This window comes from Danio rerio, chromosome 2 (genome assembly GCF_052040795.2).
Source record: "Danio rerio strain M-AB ecotype USA chromosome 2, GRCz13ab, whole genome shotgun sequence".
NCBI classification, from domain to species: domain Eukaryota; kingdom Metazoa; phylum Chordata; class Actinopteri; order Cypriniformes; family Danionidae; genus Danio; species Danio rerio.
This window is the reverse complement of record NC_141022.1, coordinates 47,093,024-47,115,750: the sequence shown is the minus strand read 5'-3', so window position 1 is coordinate 47,115,750 and position 22,727 is coordinate 47,093,024. Positions and strand designations below refer to the sequence as shown.

At 37.1% G+C, this 22,727-nt stretch overlaps 2 protein-coding genes across 4 annotated transcripts in view; both read right to left on the bottom strand.

Moving 5' to 3' along the window:
• Nucleotides 1–22,727, bottom strand: part of LOC147846472 (uncharacterized) — a 563,173-nt gene that overhangs the window by 370,194 nt on the left and 170,252 nt on the right. The window lies entirely within an intron of this gene.
• itgb1b.1 (integrin, beta 1b.1) lies at nt 269–20,499 on the bottom strand. 3 transcript variants are annotated; one of them, XR_015477885.1, is made up of 17 exons: nt 20,269–20,499; nt 19,656–19,722; nt 19,278–19,363; nt 18,971–19,175; nt 16,766–16,936; nt 16,451–16,686; nt 15,865–16,020; nt 14,160–14,255; nt 11,831–11,920; nt 11,192–11,332; nt 7,341–7,543; nt 7,020–7,258; nt 4,467–4,686; nt 4,067–4,287; nt 3,787–3,953; nt 3,396–3,675; nt 269–3,348 (listed from the first exon to the last, which is right to left on the bottom strand). XR_015477885.1 is itself a non-coding variant. In XM_087239839.1 (16 exons), the coding sequence occupies exons 2-16, from the start codon at nt 19,720–19,722 to the stop codon at nt 3,610–3,612; spliced, it is 2,364 nt and encodes a 787-aa protein (XP_087095965.1). In that variant the 5' UTR covers nt 20,269–20,499; the 3' UTR covers nt 269–3,609.

Genomic DNA, 22,727 nt, shown 5'->3' with positions numbered 1-22,727 from the left:
GTTAAAACAGCTATCATAGCGTTATTTATCAATATGTGGCTCTTTGTGGATTCTCGGAAGCTTTAGAAATATAAAACAGGAATGCTGGGACCATTGCTTTTGTTTAAATCCCTCAAAATGGTCTATACACACTATTTTATAAGTTATTTTCATCATCAGTCTGAAATAACTTAGAGATATAATGAAATACTATGAAAAGATTATGAGTGCTTTCACCAAATACAACCATTGAGTTTCACATAAGAAAGAACTCACCCACACTGTCTGGTTAAACCCCACACTGTTTTATTGGCTTTACCAAAAGTATTTAAAAATAATAATCATCGGTGAACCATGTTGTGTCTTCTTGTGCTCTGGCTCGAGAATACCATAATTTCACAGGAGAGTTTAATATTTACATATAAACATTAGAAAACAGGGCGGTTGATTCCTCTGTGGCGACCGCTAAAAAAAATAAAAGCTGAAGGAAAATGAATGAATAAATTTATTTTTGGGTCAAAACAGAAAATGATAATTAAGCAATGGGAAACCAGCTTTTGAATGAGATCTGGTAGATTGTGACCCAAAAATAATTTTTCTTGGGTAGCAGACATGAGTGGGGAGATTTCTGCTAAAACAGATGGTAAAATGCTAAATAAGTAGCTTTCTGTAATATTAAAATGCAGGATACAATTGTTGACATCTGAGTGATCATTTTGGTCTAACCTTAAACTATATTAAAGGGATAGTTAACCCAAAAATCAAAGATCTGTCATAATTTGTTGAATACAAAATCTGATATTTTGAAGAATGTTCAAAAACTGTAACCATTGACATCCATAGTACAAAAAAATAAATGCTATGTCAATGGTTACCAGTTTAAAACATTCCTCAGTATATCTTCTAGTCTGTTCAACATATGAAAGAAGCTAAGGGGTCATTTACACAATGTTTTTGCTTATAAACAGAACATTTTTTAGTGTGTTTTGTCTGTTCTTTTACACAGCAGCAATTTTAGGAGTGAAAATGCATGAATCAAAAAATTGGATAAAATTTTTGAAAACACTGCTATTGTCATATCCATGTAATAACCAGAAAACGTAAGGCTTTGGGAAGGATAAACACAAGGATAGGCACACAAGTGACAACGTACAGAGTGAAGAGCGAATACATTAAGTGAAACAGTAAGTAAAAGAAGCCGGTAGCTTTAGCTGGCTAGTGATGCTAGCAGGCTAAAGCTAGAAGCGGATGCTCGAGAGACAAAACATTTGGAGTAGATTTATTTGTAAATGTATTAAGGGTTCGTTCACCCTCAGTAGGAAAGACAGATACTAGCAAATGGGGATGTATTTTATGATAAAAATGGAAATTGCAAATCTACAAAGCTCCAAACACACACACTGAGGCAGTTGTAACAACAATCATGACATATTTGTTGAGGGAGGTGTAAAAGAATAACAAAGTATGCGGTAGTGTTGCTGCTATATCTTTATAAGCAAAGTGTGGATTTACTTCACACACTCTCAGAAAAAAATGGTACAATGTTGTACCAAAGAAGGTACAAACCCTTGTCACTGGGGCAGTACCGTTTTATGGAACAGAATTGTACCTTAAGACAAAGAAACAAATTTGTACCATTGCAGTTTGTACCTTTAAGAACATGATTTATACCATGGGAAACCAAAATGTACCTTCAAAGATACAAATGTTTTACCAGTTGTTTTGTATTATTGCATTAAAGACCTTAATAATTATTGTTTATGAGTTTCTTTAAACATATGCTTTTAAATGATGATTCATGTTTTAATATGGAAATTATTCATAAATCACTTTGCCTTTCCAGTAATATTTATTTTCATAGATATTGTAATAAAGAAGGAGTTGTCCAACACTTATTATAAGGTACAACTTTTACAAAGGTACAAAACTGGCCCTCAAGGAACATTATTTGTACCACTGTGTACCTTTTTTTCTGAGAGTGCATTACAACCAACAGCAGTGACGCATCTCGCACATACAACAAATTCTACATACAAATTAGCGCAGCGCTACCAACAGCACAGAATACAGTGTTTTTGGCTGCGTTCGAGGAAGCTTTTTAAAAGATAAGAGAAAAACTTATCAGGTTTTGGCTAGATCACTAGCTATGTTTCCATTCAAAAATGCAAACTAACTTTATGCGCAAAATTGGAATATTGCATAAAAGACGTGCGAATGAAGCAGCGTTTCCATCCAATGCGTCAAAGAGAACAAAATTGTCACTTCCTGATTAACTGGCAGCAAATATCAACAGTAAAAACGACATTTGCTGAGGCAGGAGAAGCTGCGTGAATCTTTTCTTTATTTAATAAATGACTTGCGCCTTAGAAGACGATGTCGACACGCAATGAACACGTGATGGCGTTTGAAGCCTGCTGATTTGTCCATTTAAACACATTTTTATCATCACATGATCTCTTATAACAATAATCACATGACTGTTTTAATGCACATACTGGAATTTGTTCGGTAAAATTGTTTCCATCGTAGTTTATGCGCATCTTTTCTTATCAAATAAAAGTTTATCCTACTCAGTTATGCGCATGCGTTTTTTATGCGCATTTTCAAAATTTATGTGCATCTTGGCATTTCCATCAACTGATTTTTTTATGCGCGTATCTGAAATGAGCATAACAATAGGTGGATGGAAACGTAGCTACTGTCATGTAAATGTAGCCCAAAACTAGTTGGTCATAAGTGGGTAAATGATGACAATTTAAATTTTTTGTGTGAACTATGCCTTTAAATACAGTTTGTGGTGCTCTATTTGTCAAGTGTATCTGTCTACGCACTGCAAGACAGTAGTGTAACATGACAGGGGCATAACTTGTAGTAGAGGCGTAACTTCCAGTTATCCAGATCCCATTGAACTATGCAAGATGTCACAACAAGATGTTGTTGGCAAGATGTTGAAAATACTTCCCAGAGAACATTTTCAGCAAATGTTTTCATGCATTTTCTCCAAATTACATTATTATATTAATTCATTTTGCAACTCCACTCGCTGACTTCTTTGTTTGTTTTGTCATGAAAGTTAGCCAACTCAGCGTCGCCCCTTGCGGTTGCAATTAAGAGTACAATACTGAGCATGTCATGTATAAAAGCCTACGCAACTTACAGCTGTACGTGCATAGTGGAGCATGTGTAGACGTCAATAACGGTGATTGTTGTGTTTAGGGTTAAGGAAGGTCTAGACGTTAATAACTGTGATGGTTGGGGAAGGAGTAGACGTTAAAAATTGTGACGGTTGGGTTTAAGATTGGGGAAGGTGTAGTTGTTAATATCTGTGACAATTGGGTTTAGGGTTGGGGAAGGTGTAAGCATTAATAACTGTGATGGTTGTGTTTAGAGTTGGGAAAGGTGTAAGTGTTAATAACTGTGACGGTTGGGTTTAGAGTTGGGGAAGGTGTAGACATTAATAATTTTGATGGGTTCAGTGCCATTTTCCTGACAACATAGTTTTGACATGTGGGTCTTGATACTGTAACTTCAAGTTATGCCTCTACTACACCCCCTTCATGTTACGCTCGTTTTGACAGACCCTACTCGTATTTGTTGCGAACAATTCCCGTTAGTTATCCTGAAGACCCATCACTTTCCCTCATATCTGGGATTCACCACAGTTGTTACAGCGCTCTTGTAGATGGGGTTCTCGCCCTAAACAGAAAAAAATACATTGTTATCCCAGTATTGCTCCTATAAGACGAACCCACCAAATTAATATAACTTTTGTATTATACAAAAATATATATTAATAAAGACACATACCGTATCCCACTTGGCATTATTTTTCTCTTTCTCAAATTTGTCAAACTCTCTGCGGTCATGAATTACCATGAGCAGCTTCCAGATGAGCAGAAGGGCTAAGCCAATCAGTACGATTCCTGCAACCACACCTGCTACAATGGGGATGATGTCAGGGCCAGAGGGACACTCTGTCAACACAGAAACAAAGAATAATTTCAAACTAATATGTCTGACTGAAAGAAATCAAACAAGACAAAATGTAGGATTGTTTGCTAATTGCTAATGTCCCTTGTTTATTTACCCCTGTTTTCAGCCACATAGACCTGAATGCTGCCATCTTTCTCGATAGAAGAAGTAAAAAAGATCCAGCAGTCATCAACATCTCGCTCTTTGCAGTGATTAATGTTAGGCGGAGGAAGATCCTCCTTAGTCTTCACCTTCTTTATGCTGTAAGATTTGCAGTCCTCCTCACATGTCTTTTGCTTGCTGCCTGTACCAAAATGTCTGCACTCCACACAATCCCTTTGAGGCAAAACACAGAGGAATTTATTTAGGACTGTTAGCTAAGATTTAATTGATTCATTAATTTGACACATAGCTTTGAAACAGCCCAAAGTAGGAGAAAAAAAAGTTCTCAGATGCAAAACTGGGTTAGCCGTGTTAGCCTAACCTCATTAGTAAAGGATCTGCCAGAAACTCACTTGCGTTCGGTGCAAATTCTTGGGCAGGTTGGGCAGATTTCACAAGTCGGACCCTCATAATTCTCATCACATTTACACACGCCACATTCGCATTTGCCACGACCATTGCAGATCTCATTGGTACTGGCCAGACAAGTTGCGGTGTCGAGAGGGCAGTCACAAGCACTGCCGGTGTAGTTAGCATCACAGATACACTTCTTACATTCGCATCGGCCATGACCTGTGGAGAAAAGGACACTTCATTCACTACTAAAGTTTTTTTTTTTTTACTTAATCTGTTTGTTCTGGTAAATCTAAAGATACTTAAATCTAGTTTTTAACAGTAGATGGCAATGTGTCCTTCAAAAACAGTCATACTTTGCTTTCATCCAATTCCTTACACATACCACTCAAAGTTAAATTGATCATTAATAAAGTTAGAAAAGTTTCAAGCTAATTACAAGAGTGTTCTTTGTGAGCTGTTTACATTAATCTTGTAACATTAAAAAAATTATCGCTCAGCCAAACATACAAGGGCTCTTCATAGCGATCTTTTGAATGTACGATTAAAAACTAGCCAAGAGCACCATCTGGTGTTAAAACTACGCTCCATTTAGATTCAAGAAAGAATAGCAATACATTTTGAAAACCTTAAATCAATCTTGAATTACACTTTGCCACAGCACTATACATTGACAAACATTTAGTATTAGTAAAGTTAGTATTAGCTCTACTGTAAAAGATCTGGGTGTTATATTAGACAGCAATTTAACTTTTGACAATCATATATCCCATGTCACAATAACCGTCTTTTTTCATCTGAGAAATATTGCTGAGTTACGAAATATGCTATCCATGCAGAAAAGCTAGTTCATGCCTTTACGACTTCTAGGCTGGATTACTGTAATGCTCTGTTCTCTGGTTGCCCAACATCCTCTATTAAGAAACTTCAGCTGGTATTAAATGCAGTTGCCAGAGTTCTTACCAGGCCTACAAAATATGATTATATCACCCCAATTTTATCCTCCTTACACTGCCTCCCTGTTAAGTTCTGTATTAATTATACAATTTTTATTAAAAAATTAGTATACTTTTTATAAAATTATCAAAATTTTTTTATATGCAATCTATCGAAACTGCTATCTGCAATATATTGCTTTTCCTGCAGCTCCCAGATGTTATGTCAAATTTTAACAGTTGAATTTTAGCCACTGAATTTATGGAAGCGAATTTTTGAACTGAAATAAAATGAACAGAAATTTGCCTTTTGAATATTATACTTCATATTTTTAAACATTTAAACTGAATATTTTGGAAGTGAAATCTGGAAGTTGAATATGAAATATTGAAATTATGTATGAAAATGTGTAGAATCGAAATATCCTCAGCTTAAATAAACAGATATGTTAAATTTCAGGACCTAAAATTACAAACTCTGGCAATTCAAGTCATTAAAATGCAAGCAGTTGTTAATTCAATGTATTATTTTTTTTTGGTTAGTGCTATTCGACAAGCTTTTTATTTCAATACTTTTGGCATTGATTTTGTTCCATAAATTTGAAAGTCTTTAAATAGTTTTATCTGATTTTATTTTCTATTGCATAACTTCTATTTGCCAAACTTTAGATTATTACTGTTGTTTATTGTTATTTTTGGTATTGTTATTTTTAAGGTTTTGAGCGGTTGTGTAAGCATTTCACTGCATATCATACTGTGTATGTGACAGAATACAGAACCAAATTCAATATGAATTAGAACTGAGCATTCACTAATAATCTGAATAATTCTAGCTCAAATTTGATTTGATTTATTTCCGAATAAAAATATCATACATAAAATATTATTTACAAAAAATAAATTTCAACATGTTCCAAAATCAAGTGGGATGAAGCACAAGCTTATTATTTCACCACTCCATCAACACATTCATCAATCGTCTATTACTTCAACTTATTTCTTCTTTTACTTATCTCTTCTTTTTACATGAAACATATTTCATCATTTTGGCATCTTTGACAAATTATATTTGATTCCATTTGTACCTTTACATTTTGTAACATAGACCCAGAGAAAAAAAAACACAGTACTGCAAATAGCCATGAATTAAAATGTCATCATAACTTTCTCTTTTTATCCTTTTTTTAATTACCTTCATCATTATATTCCTTTAATAATATATATTTATACAACTTTTTAAATTGATTAATATCCTGACATTGTTCGAGAGTCTGACTAGACTGTTCTATAGTTTTACACCACAGACAGACATACACAAACTTTTTAAAGTTGTCCTTGTTTTTTTTAACCTCCTAAAATGTTGTTCTTTTCTCAGATTATATCCCCCTTGTCTTTTCTCAAAAAACTTTTGTATGCATTTTGAAAGTAGTTTATTCCTAGCTTTAAACTAAAATTGTGCTGTTTTAAATGTAGCCAAATCAACTTAAGTGTCTTTATTTAATAAAAAAAAATTTAAGGTGCACCACAAGGTTGATTATTTAGGTAACTTATCCAACAAGTAAAATTTTCTTATATTCACCTATCCCAGACCAGCATTAATCGCCCAACGAGCCCTACCTCCACAGAGCTTGTTGTTTGAGCGGTCGCAGCTGAAGTTGTCGCACTCGCAGAACTCTCCGCTGTATCTCTCCTCTGGGTTGTCTCTTTTCTTACATTCACAGGTTCCACAGACACATTCTCCATTGTTGCTGCAGACTTCTGTGCCATTATTCATACGGCAGTTTGCATCCAGATCATCCGCCAGCACCTCATCATGGCTACACTCACATAATCTGCCTAATCGACCTTCATTACACCTGATATGAGAGAGAAAACAGTCAATCAGAAAGTTTGTCATGTCTTCATTTATGTAGGAGAGAGACTGACAGCTTCTCAGACCTGCAGACTCCACACTCCAGCGTTCCCTGTCCTCCGCTACACTTGGGACTATTTTTGATCCCGTCTTTGTGACACTCACATTCACAGATGTAGTTGAGGAGGATCTCCACCTCCTCGCTGAACCCCAGCGGCTTGATCTTTATGGTCTCTGGTTTACCTTTAGACGGACAGCCTTTAGCCGTGATTTCTATATCAAACAACACCTGTGAGGCACATATAATGATAACACAGTGTTTACAGTTGCATATAATTTATGTGCATCGTGTACATGGAGAAGGGGTTTATATTTGTGACACTTCATAAAATGCTAATGCATTTCTGAGGACCAATGGAAAGACATTCTTAGTTTACTTCACTCTTCATCTATTTGTGCCAGACACGGCCTACTACAATGTAAAGTACTTCATAGGACCAATTTCACTAATGCCAAAATTTCTAGAATATTTCCAGACAGAAGTGATGCCTGTAACAGATGTAAGCAGTCACCGGCCGATTACCTTCACATGTTTTGGTCATGTTCAAAATTAACAACCTATTGGTCTAATATTTTTTAAATTCTTTCTCAAGCTCTTAATATAATCATCACTCCTGACCCTCTGACTGCCCTTTTTGGTTATCTTCCAACCCCAACTACACAAACATCACGCTGCGTCATTGCCTTTACCACTTTGCTCGCCAGGTGCGCAATTCTCCTCAAATGGAAACATGTGTCCCCTCCATCATCAGAACACTGGATTAAAGAGGTTCTTAATTGCATCTATCTTGAGAAACTGAGACATTGTTTTAAAGGATCACTGAACTCCTTTAACAAAACATGGAGTCCCATACTATCAGTCATTGAGAACCTTAACATTTCAGGAACTGCTGACTAGAATTTCGAAAGGGAGAAAGAGAGACTTCTAGTTTTTATTTTACATTTTCATCCTCTGTATTTACCCATATACTTATTTTTATTTATTTTATTTATAATTTTTAAATGTCTTATTTATTTATCAGCGTCTTGATTCACCGTTACATACTTATTGAAGGCCTCAGGAAATAGGGAGGGGTGGGAGATGGGAGGGATGGTGCATAGAAGGGGGTAGAAAAGTGTAAGTTTGTTTTAAGAGTTCTACAGATTTCTTGTTTTTATTGCTATGTATTTCATGTCATCTCTTTGCTGATAGGACTTCTATTTTTCATATACATTTGTAAGTTTGTATAATATCTGGAAAAAATGCAAGAAAAATATTGGAAATAAAATAAAATGCTAATGCCTCATTGCATATTATAAAACCACAACCAAAAACTTCTGCACATTACATTCACTAAAACAGAGGTGCACTATAAAAACAATGTCATTCTCACAAGTATAGCTATAATATATTACAATAGAAAGTTCTTAACACATACTGTAGTAAATATAATGGTTATAAAGTAATAGCTTCAATCCACATATAGTACAATATGAGAAACGGGACAAAAAGTTTATAGGATTAAATAGGATTATATGTTTTAAACAAAATCAATTCAAATATTAGTAATTTTACCAGTATTTAGTATTGTACTAGAAAAATGTTTTAATTGTTTTTTTTTTTATTATTATTTCAGTGCCATTTAATATGATCTATAATAACACATCAGATTTTTTTCCATGTAAATACACTACCTGATAAAAGTCTTTCCAAGTTTTAGGAACAACAAATAATAACTTGACTTCTAGTTGATCATTTGGTGTCAGAAGTGGCTAATATGAAAGACAAAGGCCTCTAGATTACACTTATTTTACCAAAAACAAGGGTCTCAGATACAAATACAAAATTTCTTAAGGGCAACACAACATGTTTTTCTTTCTTCAGTGTTAACAGGAGAGAAGTAAACACATGTTTATTGTAAAGGTGAATATTATGGCAGCGCATACAAAAGTATTTATTCTTTTCACTACATTGTGGACGGTTTTCTCTTGGTCAGTGCCAGTTTTCTCACACACCGATTACAGTCTTGTGTGAGCGACACTGCAGGCCTTAAGGCGTTATTGGGAGAACAGTACAGGTAAAAGCATGCTGGCCATCATATGGGTGTCTGTTAGATGCCGTATTTCCCCTTCAGCTCCTCGACTTTAGCGATGTACGCTTTCACAGCATCCTCCTTACTAGTTCCTTTCTTGGCATCCCAGGCATTCCATTTAGCCTTACCGGTGAAGTCTAGCATGCCCTTTATTCTGTATGTCTAGCATAAAACATGATCAAAAGTCTTGTCACTTAACAGAAATAATGTTCAGTATAGAATATAAAGTCATGCTACAGTGGAAAAAGAATTAATATTGTGTATGACTCCCATAAGCTTGGAGGACTGCATCCATACATCTCTGCAATGACTCTAATAACTGATTAATAAAGTCATCTGGAATGGCAAAGAAAGCGTTCTTGCAGGACTCCAAGAGTTTATCAAGAGTCCTTGGACTCATCTTCAATGCCTCCTTCTTTATCTTACCCCAGACATGCTCAATAATGTTCATATTTGGTGACTGGGCTGGCCAATCCTGGAGCACCTTGACCTTCTTTGCTTTCAGGAACTTTGATGTGGAGGCTGAAGTATGAGAAGGAGTGCTATCCTGATGAAGAATTTGCCCTCTACTGTAGTTTGTACTGTAATGGGCAGCACAAATGTCTTGATATCTCTCTAGGCTGTTGATGTTGCAGTCCACTCTGCAGATTTCTCACACGTCCCCATACGGAATGTAACCCCAAACCATGATTTTTCCTTTACCAAACTTGACTGATTTCTGTGAGAGTCTTGAGTCAATGCAGGTTCCATTAGGTCTTCTGCAGTATTATGATGATTGGGATGCAGCACAACAGATGATTCTTCAGAAAAATCTACCTTCTGCCACTTTTCCAAATAATCAACTAGAAGTCAAGTTATTGTTTGTTCCTCTTACAACTGGGATTGACAACAAGACTTTTGTCAGGTAGTGTAGACTTTAAGTAAGATATAGTAGTAACTTCAAACTTTAGATTTTTCCAAGTTTTTTTTTGCTCTACGTTTTTGGCAGATTGTAAGTTTCAAAATACACAGACAGAAATATGCCGAATCATACTATTTAAATTTTTTTTACAGCGCATTTCTGTCAATCAAAGCTGCCAGTTAATACCAAAACTGCATTTTCACAATGTGCTGGTTTAGTATTTCATCTAAAAACCTGCAAGTTACACAAAAGACACTGTCAGTTTAAATGCACTAAATCAGTGCAGAAGATCATTCATTCATTCATTTTCTTTACGGCTTAGTCCCTTTATTAATCCGGGGTCGCCACAGCAGAATGAACCGCCAACTTATCCAGCATGTTTTTATGCAGCGGATGTTCTTCCAGCTGCAACCCATTTCTGGGAAACATCCACACACACGCACATTCATACACTATGGACAATTTAGCCTACCCAATTCACCTGTACCGCATGTACATCCAAACTCAACACAGAAACGCCAACTGACCCAGCCGAAGCTTGAACACTGCGTCGCCACAGTAGATGTTGTCTTACCATATTTTAAAAAGTGTATAACATAGAAAGCAGGTTGGAAGTCATTTAATTACACATATTTTTCTTTCCGTTTAATTGAGTGTTGCTCTTCTGCTTGTCAAAATTAAAGCTCTCAGCTATACTCAATACGATGAAATTCATCTCAGCATCTGCGATAGTTTTAATGGGAACTATTTAAACAAGAAGAGCACTGATAAATAGGCATGCGCTTGAACTGTGCAATCTTACAGGAGAAACAAACGTGACTAGCTTCTGTCTTGTGGGTTAAGCTTAAGCTGCAGTTACATAAATGGAGTCACTCAACAAGCACAGACAAGTTCCCTCTCTCACCTCGTCCCCAATGGAGATGTTGGAGCACTTTCTCCCATTATCTCCTGTTCCACTCACTCCGTTCTTGCAGTGGGAGACGTAAGAGATGGACACACCATCAGGTAGCTTGCTGTTCTCCAGAATCACCTCAGAGGACAGAGACTAATGCACGGAATTAAACACAAAGAGCATATTAGTGCTGGGCAAATATCAAGAGTTCATTCAAATGCAACATTTAAAGGCATAGTAATAATTTCTTTGATGCCATCATGTTGTTCTAAAGCCAGTATTACTATTACTTTATTCTGTATGATGGAAAAGATATTTTGAAATACAGAGGAATGAGTAAATTATGTTTTTTGTTGTTGTTGTTGTTGTGAAAACTGTCCCTTTAAATTTATGACTAGTCACAGAATTGTTAATCCAGCTGAGCAATAAGCCTCTTACCCATTTCTGATCATTAAAATGTCTGAGTGAATATTTAAGATTATAAACAACCCCTATGCGTGGGAACTGCCTGTAAAGTAAAATATACTGTAAGCAAAAAAAGAGAAACTGTGGTTTCAGTTTCTTTTCCGTCAGACACAGAAGGAAACTAGAGCTGACCACAGAGAAGCATTACTTTTAGACAGAGACATCTGATACATAACTTTAACTCACATTATAAGCATCGATGATGAGCTTGATGACATTGGAAGAGCTGGTAGACAGTATCCCCACAGCTGATTTTGGGATAAGGGCAGACAGCTCCTGTTGCACACACACATTCATTTGCTCTAGGAGTCAATACAGACTACTACCTAGGAGTTAAACCTGAGGCTTGTATTATAAGAAGTTAGTAGAAGTAGAAAATGCAACAGCTTAACCACAATGACTGAGGTTTCATCAAATAACAATACTATAGTAGAATACTAAATATTGTTGCTCTGTAGAGTTGCTCTTCAGGCGATCAGTGCCTTCAGCATTACACAGATCTGACATGAACTGAACTTCAACAGTGACATTTATACTACAGTAAACTGTACCAAAGCTGAAACTTTAATTTAGGGACGGATGATTATTCGAAATCGGCATTCAGAATCTGTAATAAATCGAATTTTTCCAGGTCGATTTTATTTATTACTTTCCCCACTGAAGCACATGTCACCCCGCTGAACTCAAAAATGTTCAGCACTTTGCAGCCAGATCTGATCTCTGTGACGTTATTTTAATGAGAAATGTCATGAGTGAAGTCAGTGTGCGAATTATACATTGACGATTGATGGGGTCAACGTTTTCGAAATGTTAGCTTGTGTAATACATGCTTCAGTGAAAAAAATATGTGTATTTATTTCAATTATTCATTCATTTTCTTGTTGGCTTAGTCCCTTTATTAATCTGGGGTCGCCACAGCGGAATGAGCCGCCAACTTGCCCAGCACGTTTTTACGCAGTGGATAGCCTTCCAGTCGCAACCCATCTCTGGGAAACATCAACAAACACTCATTCACACACACTCATACTACAGACAATTTAGCCTACCCAATTCACCTGTGCCACATGTCTTTGGACTCTGGGGGAAACCAGCGCACCCGGAGGAAACCCACGCGAACGCAGGGAGAACATGCAAACTCCACATAGAACCGCCAACTGAGCCGAGGATCGAACCAGCGATCCAACTTTCTTGCTGTGAGGCAACAGCACTACCTACTGCGCCACTGCTTCACCTATTTATTTCAATTATATCCTATTTATTAATAAAATGTATGTATGTTTTCATTGGTTTGTGGGATAGGCTATTTAGTATATTGTAACCTGATTAGCTATTTCAGCATACTTTAGGTCAAACTTTGCATCTAATTTGACTTTATTTTTAGGCTATATGTATGAAGTAAGACCAATTTCATGAGAAATCAGTCTTGTGAACTCTTACAGTGTTTATCTGTGCTCGAATTCGGCTGGTTTCGATATCCTCTGTCTGTGCACAAAACTTATTGCATCCACACAAATATATGCTTAGAAAAAGGTGACTGTTTGTTTTAGACAATGCGTGTTTTAATGTTAGTTATTTAATGTTGATTTTCAATAAACAATCGTTCATTAATCGTAATCATGTTCAGGAGCTCTATTTTAACGATCTACACACAAAGTCTGAAGTGCAGGGCACAAAAGCATTAAGGGCGCATCTGAATCCACTTTTGCTATTTTAGTGACGGAAAAATACGCTCTGCGCCACGGTGCATGGTCTAAGTGTTGACCTTATTCTCTTAATAGGTTCTGGGTGTGTTTTGAGAATAAACCAATCAGAGTCTCATTTCTCATTCTCTTTAAGAGTCAGTTGCGTTTGCGTAGCATTTGCTATTTACATGGCGGACTTTGTAAGTGTAAAAACTGAACGCTTCACTAGCGAGAAAACAGTCAAACAGACCATCTGCAGTGCGAGAATGAGAGATGAGCCTCCTCCAATCGACCTTTACTTTCACCATGAGAGCAAATGCATTTGCTATTTAAACAGCGTGGTGCAAAACATTAAAATGACACTTGCAGCGAGCTGAAACTAGCAAATAACATAATTTACTTTGTTTTAATAAATTTAAGTTGATTGAACATAAAACAATTAAGTTGCAATTAAACAATTAACTTTAAATTCTCTTTTTATGGTAATTTCTGACTTATAATCAACGACAATTGACCATTCAGACCAATACAGTTCATTGTGTCATTTTGCAAGATTTTCAAAATGTCAGTTCAGAAAAAGAAAATAACAGAAGGAATGATATTTAGTTGTTTAATATTATATAGGTATAATACTGCTCTGCATAACTGCATTTCAGAACAGTTTAGGGAGCTTGACGCGAGTATGCCCCTGCCACAAATTGCCATTCCAATTCTTAGATGGAAAATATGGTGGATAAGGCCATCTACTTTCAACTTCATCCTGGCGTCACCTCAATAAATGTGGTTGAGTTTAAGTATAACAAAGATTTAATATATGATTGTGATGTACAGACCTGATAAATCTCCCGGATTTCTTCAGTCACAGCAAAGATAGTCTGAATATTGTTGCCACTCAGTGTGTCTACCAGCTGAGAGATGGTGGGGTAGTCCTTTTAACAAAAAGAAAAAAGAAAAGAATGTAAGAACACTCTGATTTACAGTCACCGGTCACCTTATAAAGATCAGCTGCTCATTATTGCACATATCTAATCAGCCAATAAACATGGCGGCGACTCACTGCATTTAGGCTTGTAGACATGATTAACATGATCTAGTGAAGTTCAAACTGAGCCTCACAATGGGGAACAAAGTGATTTAGATAAACTGACATGGCAGTTTAGTCTGAGTATTTCAAAAACTGCTGATCTTGTTCATGCTTTTATCACCAGCAGGGTGGATTACTTAAACCACTTCCTCACTGGCCTTCCAAAAAAGACAGTCAGACAGTTGCAGCACATCTAAAACGCTGCGGCCAGGATTCTGATCAGAGCCAGAAAATCATAGCACATCACACCTGTCTATAAATCACTAAATGGCCTAGGACCTTAATAAATTACAGATATGCACACTGAACACAAACCTAACAGATCACTTAGATCTTTGGGATCAAATAAATAAGAAATTTCAAGAGTTCAGTCAAAGCAGGGTGAATCGGCTTTCAGCTACTATGCCCCCCACTGCTGGAATCAGCTTCCAGAAATGATCAGATGTGCTCCAACATTAGACACTTTCAAATCGAGACTGAAAACACATCTGTTTAGCTGTGCCTATACTGAATAAGCAATGTGCTACATCTGACAGATCACACCATTATGTCTCTTTTATATATATATAAGATGGCCTTGCCTTGTCTGGGATCCCCTGGGATTTTTACATGCAACCATTTCTAGGGCTTACAGTAAATGGCGAAATGCTTTGGTGATGCTAAAAGTAAAATATAATGGCCAGACTGGTTTGAGCTGATAGAAAGTCTACAGTTATAATAATCAAATAACCTCAAGTTAGGGCTGAGCCAATAAATGATATGATATCAAATCGCGATAAAATGTGTCGATAACAATGTTCTCTGGACTTTTTTACTCTATAATGATCTAAGAGCCAATCCCACAGCAGAAAAGTGCAACAATTGGAAACTAAAAGTGTGTTGATATTAGAGATGCACCTAATTTTCAGTAGCCAAAATTATTGGCCACCCAAAATAGGTAAAGCTATTTAAAGGACCTTCTCATTTTTGTGGCTTCAGTCATTGTTGGGGTACTCTTAAATCTGAAAGCATTAACAGCTGATATCGAAATATATATTGTTATCGTTCAATATGGAAAATCATCGAGATTGCATTTTTGCCATATCGCCCAGCTTCACCTCAAATAACCAAGGTCTGCAATTGAGTTTTCATAATGAACCTTGAAGAAGATGAGCTACAGTATCAGAAGCTCACACCTGGTACCACAACAGGAGAGTCTATTATTCGCACAGACTTACTAAACAAAGGGTGCATTGTATAACAAGCCTTGGTGTATGCAACGTTGGGATGGTATTGAGAAACTGCCATAAACAACATAAAAGCATGGATCCATCGTTCTCTTTTTCACAAGTTACACATTTTTCACAAGTTACACATTGCTGGTGGGGTTATGGTGTGGGTGATATATTTTCATGGCACACCATCTCTATCCATCCATCCATCCATCCATCCATCCATATCAATTTTATACTTACAAAGTAGTTGCTCATGGTGTACATATTATTGTCAAGATGGCATTTCCCATCATTAGGACGAACGATGCCACCAAGCTTTCCATCTCCAGCCAAATGAAATCCAGCATCCGTGGAAAACACAAGGAGACGAGTGACATTCCTCCAGCCAATCACGTCCTGAGATACAATCAAAACAGAGTACACAGCTTCATATGGGCAGGGTTTTTTTTTTTTTTTTTTGCTGTAGCTAAACTCATGCTTACTGTTTCCTAGGACCTAAGGGTGAGTATCCATGTAACCCAATAATAAGTGTGTTTCTGATTTGGCATATACATGTTGACTACACAAATAGTTTTGATAGTTAAATCAGAACCCTCAGGTTACTGTTAAAACAGCATATAAAGATGATGTTGAGGTGATTTCTTTTATATACTATCTAGAGATTTGCATTCAACTTAAAAAAGTGTAAGCATTTTACATGAGAAAAAATGACTTTACTGGAACAAATCTCAGGCCATTCACAGGCAAGCATAAAACGGCATGTGCAAACATGTATTGACTTTGCCCGTAGTTCTCTGGCATCTGAGGAATGTTCAGCTCGACCCACCGTGCAGACAGCAGCCTGCATGATTGCATCAAATCCGGCCTCCGGAGCGTCCAGGTTTCCAGAGGTTTTCTGCTTGCTGACTTCTTGGGTAAACAATCCATGATTGTCTGTCAAGCTCAGGACGTTTTTGTAGCTGAAGGGCGCAGTGCAGTCGCTTGGAAAACAGGGGTTTTTCAGATACTTTGGCGTCATCAGAATGTAAGGCATAACCAGCTTCTCCAAGAATGAACCAAAACCTGCAAACAAGTTATTGGATCATTTAACAGCTTTAAAAGCATACGAAGGTGTGGATGTAAGCATTTGTGTCCTCCTGACCTATATGCAGGTCTTTCGTGATGTCCTTCATCTCATTGGCGAGTTCGGTTCCCAGCTTTTTAACATTTTCCAGATTGCTCACCATAGAGTGACTGAGGTCCATCAGGAAGTACAGATCGATAGGATAATCCTCTGCCCTCTTAAACTTGAGAGTAAACTTCTGTGCTTCTCCTGTCAAGAGACGAGATAAGAGACTAAACTAAAGATGCTATAAATGCTACTTTCACTTGAATACCTTTGCTGAATTCATTAGGCGAATTCATAATAAAAAGCAACACTAAATATCTGGAGAATTTTCCATTAGACTTGTTAATAAATTTACAGGTATTCTTGAGTCATCTGTTTGATGAACAAATGTAAAGTAAGGCATTGAGACTCGTCAACCAGATTTCACCAAGTAGGACATGTTTCTGAATTAACTTCTATGTTGATCCTGGAACAACAGTCCAATCAGCCAATCAGAATTAAGGGATACATTTACTGTTTATGTTAAGTTTAGGCTTACAGTTAGGTTTAAGCACGTCTACATGATTGTTATCGAACTGTTATTCCCCTCTCATTTTGGGAATAATTTACATTTATGATTGGGTTTAGGGGTAGAGAATAGGTATGGATTACATTTTCGAACAAAAATGATGTTCCAGGATCAACATAGATGTTAATCCGGGATCGCATTGTACTTGACAAAATCATGACGTGCTTGAGTCTCTGATAAACATCATGATCAATGACCTTATAACAGTCGCTCAGAGTCAGCCAATTGAACTTGAGAATTAAATCATTAATTTGTTCATTTTCCTTCGGCTTAGAACCTTATTTATCAATGGTCACCACACCGGAATGAACCGCCAACTATTCCAGCATATGTTTTATGCAGTGGATGTCCTTCCAGCCGCAACCCAGTACTGGGAAACACCCATACAATCTTGCATTCACACTCACACACACTCATACACTACGGCAAATTTCATTCATTCATTCATTTTCTTATCGGCTTAGTCCCTTTATTAATCTAGGGTCCCCACAGCGTGAACCAGCAACTTATCCAGCATATGTTTCACATAGCGGCTGCCCTTACTGCTGCAACCCATCACTGGGAAACATCCATACACATTCATTCATTCATTCATTTATGCATTCATTTTCTTTTCAGTTTAGTCCTTTTATTAATCTGGGGTATCCACAGCGGTGTGAACCGCCAACTTATCCAGCATATGTTTCATGCAGTGGCTGCCCCTCCAGCTGCGATCCATCACTGGGAAACATCCATACACACTCAATCACACACATACACTACGACTAATTTAGTTCATCCAACTCAACTATAGCGCATGTCTTTGGATTGTGGGGGAAACCGGAGCACCTAAGAAAACCCACGCGAACACAGGGAGAACATTCAAACTCCACACAGAAATGCCAACTTGCCTTGCCCTAACTCAAAGCAGCAACTTTCTTGCTGTGAGGTGACAGTGCTAACCATTGAGTCACCGTGCTCTCCAGGATCAAATCTAACTTGTAAATTAATTCCGGATTTCCCAAAAACAGATTTAATCACAATTAATGTCATTACCAACAGTTCAAAACAACTCATGCCCAGAGATGGCAAACAATGCTTTTATAAAACACAGACGGCCTCAGTGAACTAGGACATCTGATTCATTTAAAAGGTCCAACTCAATCTGCATGACTATCTCTAGTAACAATATAACGTAAGATGTATTTAGTTAAAAAAATGTGTCAGCGTACACAATAACCTAGTGGTTAAGAGCGCCGACATATAGCACCATGGTGCTCACGGCGACCAGAGTTCGATTTCAGACTTAAGGTGTTTTGCCGACTATTCCCTTCTCTCTGCTCCCAACAATTTTTTCCTGTCAATTCTCTGCACTATTCTGTCCATTAAAGTTTAAAAACCCTAAAAAAAAATCATTATTAAAAAAATGTATTGCAGTAATTGCATGGATCACATTTATAATACTGTTGTAATTTTTTTTTTCAAACGTGTTCTCTCAGTCCTTACATGCTTTGGCTTAGTGGAAAAGATTGGTAGATATAATCAGTATTCCTCAGAAACTCTCCTTTTGTGTTCAATGAAATAAACAAAGCCATACAGGCTGAGTAAATGATGACAGAAATGTCACATATTGAACTCACATATTCAACTTCTGATTCATATCTCACAACACATTCAGACAAATCCAGTACCTGAGCGAAGGTTCAGCGTGACTTTCTGTGGCTGAATCTGTGTGATTTCATCGGGCCTCAGATTCTGTCCTCCATCAGTTTTACGGTTTGTGACGGGTTTGTTCTTGTCAATAGTGACCGCTCCTCTAGGGTTTTCTACACCGTCTGCAGTGCAGCCAGCTTTCGCCATGGACTCAATGTCATCACAGCGTGAAGGTTTGAAATCCTGTTTAGATGCAAGAAGAGACTTGCTGAGCTACACATCGTCCAGGAAGACTCTGATCAACAGTCATACAAGGAGAAAATCAGTGTGGATGAAAGAACTTACAGGATCTTTGCACCACACACACTGTGGGCCGATCTGAATACACTCTCCACAGGTTTTGGCATTTGCAGAAATGCATGGATTACTGTCTGAGCACAACACACAAAAGCATTACAAGTCAGATTCACTATGGGGGGAACAAATCCCCAACATTTTCTTGTGATTAAAGTGTACTTCTTAAAGTGTAGTTTTAAAGAAAAGCAACTAAAAATGATGTATTTTTGCAGAATATCTAATATAATTGTAAAAATAATCGTTTTTTTCATATGTTCACCAAAGCAGTTTACAATGCAATACATTCAATACACCTAAACATTAAAAGAATGTTCCCTAAGGCACCAAAAAGTAGCTGTGTTGTTGGAGTTAAATGACTTGTATCACCTGTTTTCGCTCCAACATAAAAGACAAATCCAAGTAGAGCTGATAATAACAGCAGCTTCATTTTCATCTGAAAGTAATAAGGCATCAAAAACAACACAGAAATGCATCACATGGAAAATGTTCTGTGAATGGCAGTTCAATATATATTAATGAATAATCTTGACCCATTTGTTTGATTACGAAATAAAACATTCTTTGCGCTAAAATGTCGGTTGGCTTTAAAGAAGGATGGGCACAGAGAGGTCTCTGACTCAGAACAATGAAAAGACACAGTTAATCATTTACTCTGATAACAAATAATATACTGAGAAAGAAAAGGCAGACCCAGGAAACAAGCATGTCCTCTTCTGTTAACCTACATTTTGATTAACACTCAAACACAAATAGCCTACATTAATTATCATATCATTCTACATTTCATAATAAAAATCAAATCAATCTAAAAGTCTGATATCTGATCTACACTGCAAAAAGTTGCCTGCATAAACATAATTTGTATAAGCATAGACAAGTACAGATTTATGCATAATCAATAATTAAATAATCTGTGACTGCTTAAAAGTCAAGAGATTTTAAGGTCGTTAAAATAAATTAATAAATCAAATCTACTTACCTTAACTCATGCTCTCCAACCCTCTTCCTAGAGTTATGTGTTTAGGAAGTAAATGTTTATATGATCAACTTGTCCTGATGGTCTTGGGTTACAGTACCCTTTAACAGTCCTGAGGGCATATGAAAAAATACAGAAAAAATGAAATAAAAGTGTGGGAAAGTCCTGGGACTGTGTGTGAGGTGTGCGCAGGTCTCGTTCAGTGGTTCAGCAGCTGCACTTCACACACCTCACAAACACACAGGAAACACAAACTGAAGGAGCGAGAGATGTGGGCGGGGCTTTTGGGAGTGAGGCTCTTCCCACTGAGGCACATTAGGGAGAAGACTTGATGTCTAAATAATTCTATTTTGGAGACAGGTACAGGTATCTTTTAAAATTTTACACAGAATGTATCCTGTAAAAGAGTTATTTGAACGATTTGAACTGGATAGAGAAAACTCTGTGGTATTGTTAAAGAATCTGTTACTCATCTGTTTTTTTTTTATGTGTATACTCAAGATTATTTTGGATTGATGTTTCTAACTTTATTTCAAGGACATTTGGTACACTATCACAAATTGGATTATATAATGTCATGTTTGCTTTAGTACAAAATGAAATTAATTCAAAAAGTAGGCCTACAATTTATTTTCTTATACAACTAATAATGTTGCCTGAAAAATACCATATTCATGTAAAAAAAATGGGCCAAAGCTAAGCCAAATTGTGGACATTTTATAAAGGAGATTAAACAATATGATACTATACTATGTAACATTAGAAAAAGAAAAGCTAGAAAACATATGAAGCATTATGTAAATTTCATTTGATTGAATAATTGTTGGGGCCATGCCGTGGCGCAGTAGGTAGCGTTGTCGCTTCACAGTAAGAAGGTCGCTGGTTCAAGCTGGTTCAAAATTGGACAATAGAAGAATGGAAAAACGCTGCATGGTCTGATGAGTCTCGAACTCTGCTGCAACATTTGGATGGTCGGGTCAGAATTTGGCAACAACAACATGAAAGCATGGATCCATACTGCCTTGTATCAACTGTTGAGGCTGGTGATGGTGGTGTAATGGTGTGGGGGATACTTTCTTTGCACACTTTGGGGCCATTAATGCCAATTGAGCATTGTGTCAACACCACAGACTACCTGAGTAATGTTGCTGACCATGTCCATACCTTTATAACCACAGTGTACCCATCTTCTGATGGCTACTTCCAGCAGGATAACACACCATGTCATAAAGCACAAATCATCTCAGACTGGTTTCTTGAACATCACAATGAATTTACTGTAGTCAAATGGCCTCCACAGTCTTCAACTCTCAATCCAATAGAGCACCTTTGGGATGTGATGGAATGGGAGATTCACATCATGGATGTGCAGCCGACAAATCTGCAGCAACTGCATGATGCTATCATGTCAATATGGACCAAAATCTCTGAGGAACATTTTCCAATACCTTGTTAAATCTATGCCACAAATGATTAAGGGAGTTCTGAAGGCAAAAGTGGGTCCAACCCAGTACTAGTAAGGTGTACTTAATAAAGTGTCCGGTGAGTGTATACTGTATGTGTATCTGAGTGAGAATACTGTAGTGTTTAAGGGTTGTAACATAAAACGTTCAAGACTGACAGACAGAAGAATTGTAGAAAGGGAATAGTATAGAAATCTCACTTTGATTACAGTATATTTTGTAGAAATATTCAACAGAAGTACAGGAGGAATGACTTATGACCGATTGTATGCTCTGATTTAACAGTATTAACAATATCTAAAGATCATCCATAGAAGATTTAATGAGTGAAATCTTTCTTTTTTCTGTATAATATTTAAAGCGTAAATGAACTCTGAAAATGAGATTATAAAGGACTAATGTGTAAAGATGATGGATGAAATGCTAATGTTGAACACTAGAGGCACCTGCAGGTCGAAATAAGAAATCACAATCGCCTCACAGCAAGAAGGTCGCTGGTTCGAGCCTCGGTTGGGTCAGTTGCGATTTCTGTGTGGAGTTTGCATGTTCTCCCTGTGATTGCGTTGGTTTCCTCCGGGTGTGCCCATATTGTATGTGTGTGAAAGAGTGTGTATGGGTGTTTTCTAGTGATGGGTTGCAGTTAGAAGGACATCCGCTGCATAAAAACATATGTTGGGAAAAGTTGGTGGTTCATTCCGCTGTGGCGACCCCAGATTCTTAAAGAGACTAAGGCGAAAAGAAAATGAATGAATGAATAAATTCTAAATACAATCAGATTTCATTCATTCATTCATTTTCTTTTTGGCTTAGTCCCTTTATTAATCAGGGGTTGTCACAGCGGAATGAACCACCAACTTATCCAGCACACGTTTTAAGCCACTTACAGCTGCAACACATCACTCGGAAACACCTATACACACTCAATTACACACACACACATTATGGCCAGTTTTTGCTTACCTAATTCACCTGCATGTCTTTGGACTTGTAGGGGAAACC

What these genes read in the sequence shown, in the direction of transcription:
- itgb1b.1 (XM_087239839.1), bottom strand. Translation starts at nt 19,722, where the DNA reads ATGAAAATGAAGCTGCTGTTATTATCAGCTCTACTTGGATTTGTCTTT. An exon ending in GTGTGTGGTGCAAAGATCCT is followed by an intron (nt 19,176 to 19,277) that starts GTAAGTTCTTTC and finishes GCATCTAAACAG; the next exon opens with GATTTCAAACCTTCACGCTG. An exon ending in AAACAACAAGCTCTGTGGAG is followed by an intron (nt 4,687 to 7,019) that starts GTAGGGCTCGTT and finishes TTTTCTCCACAG; the next exon opens with GTCATGGCCGATGCGAATGT.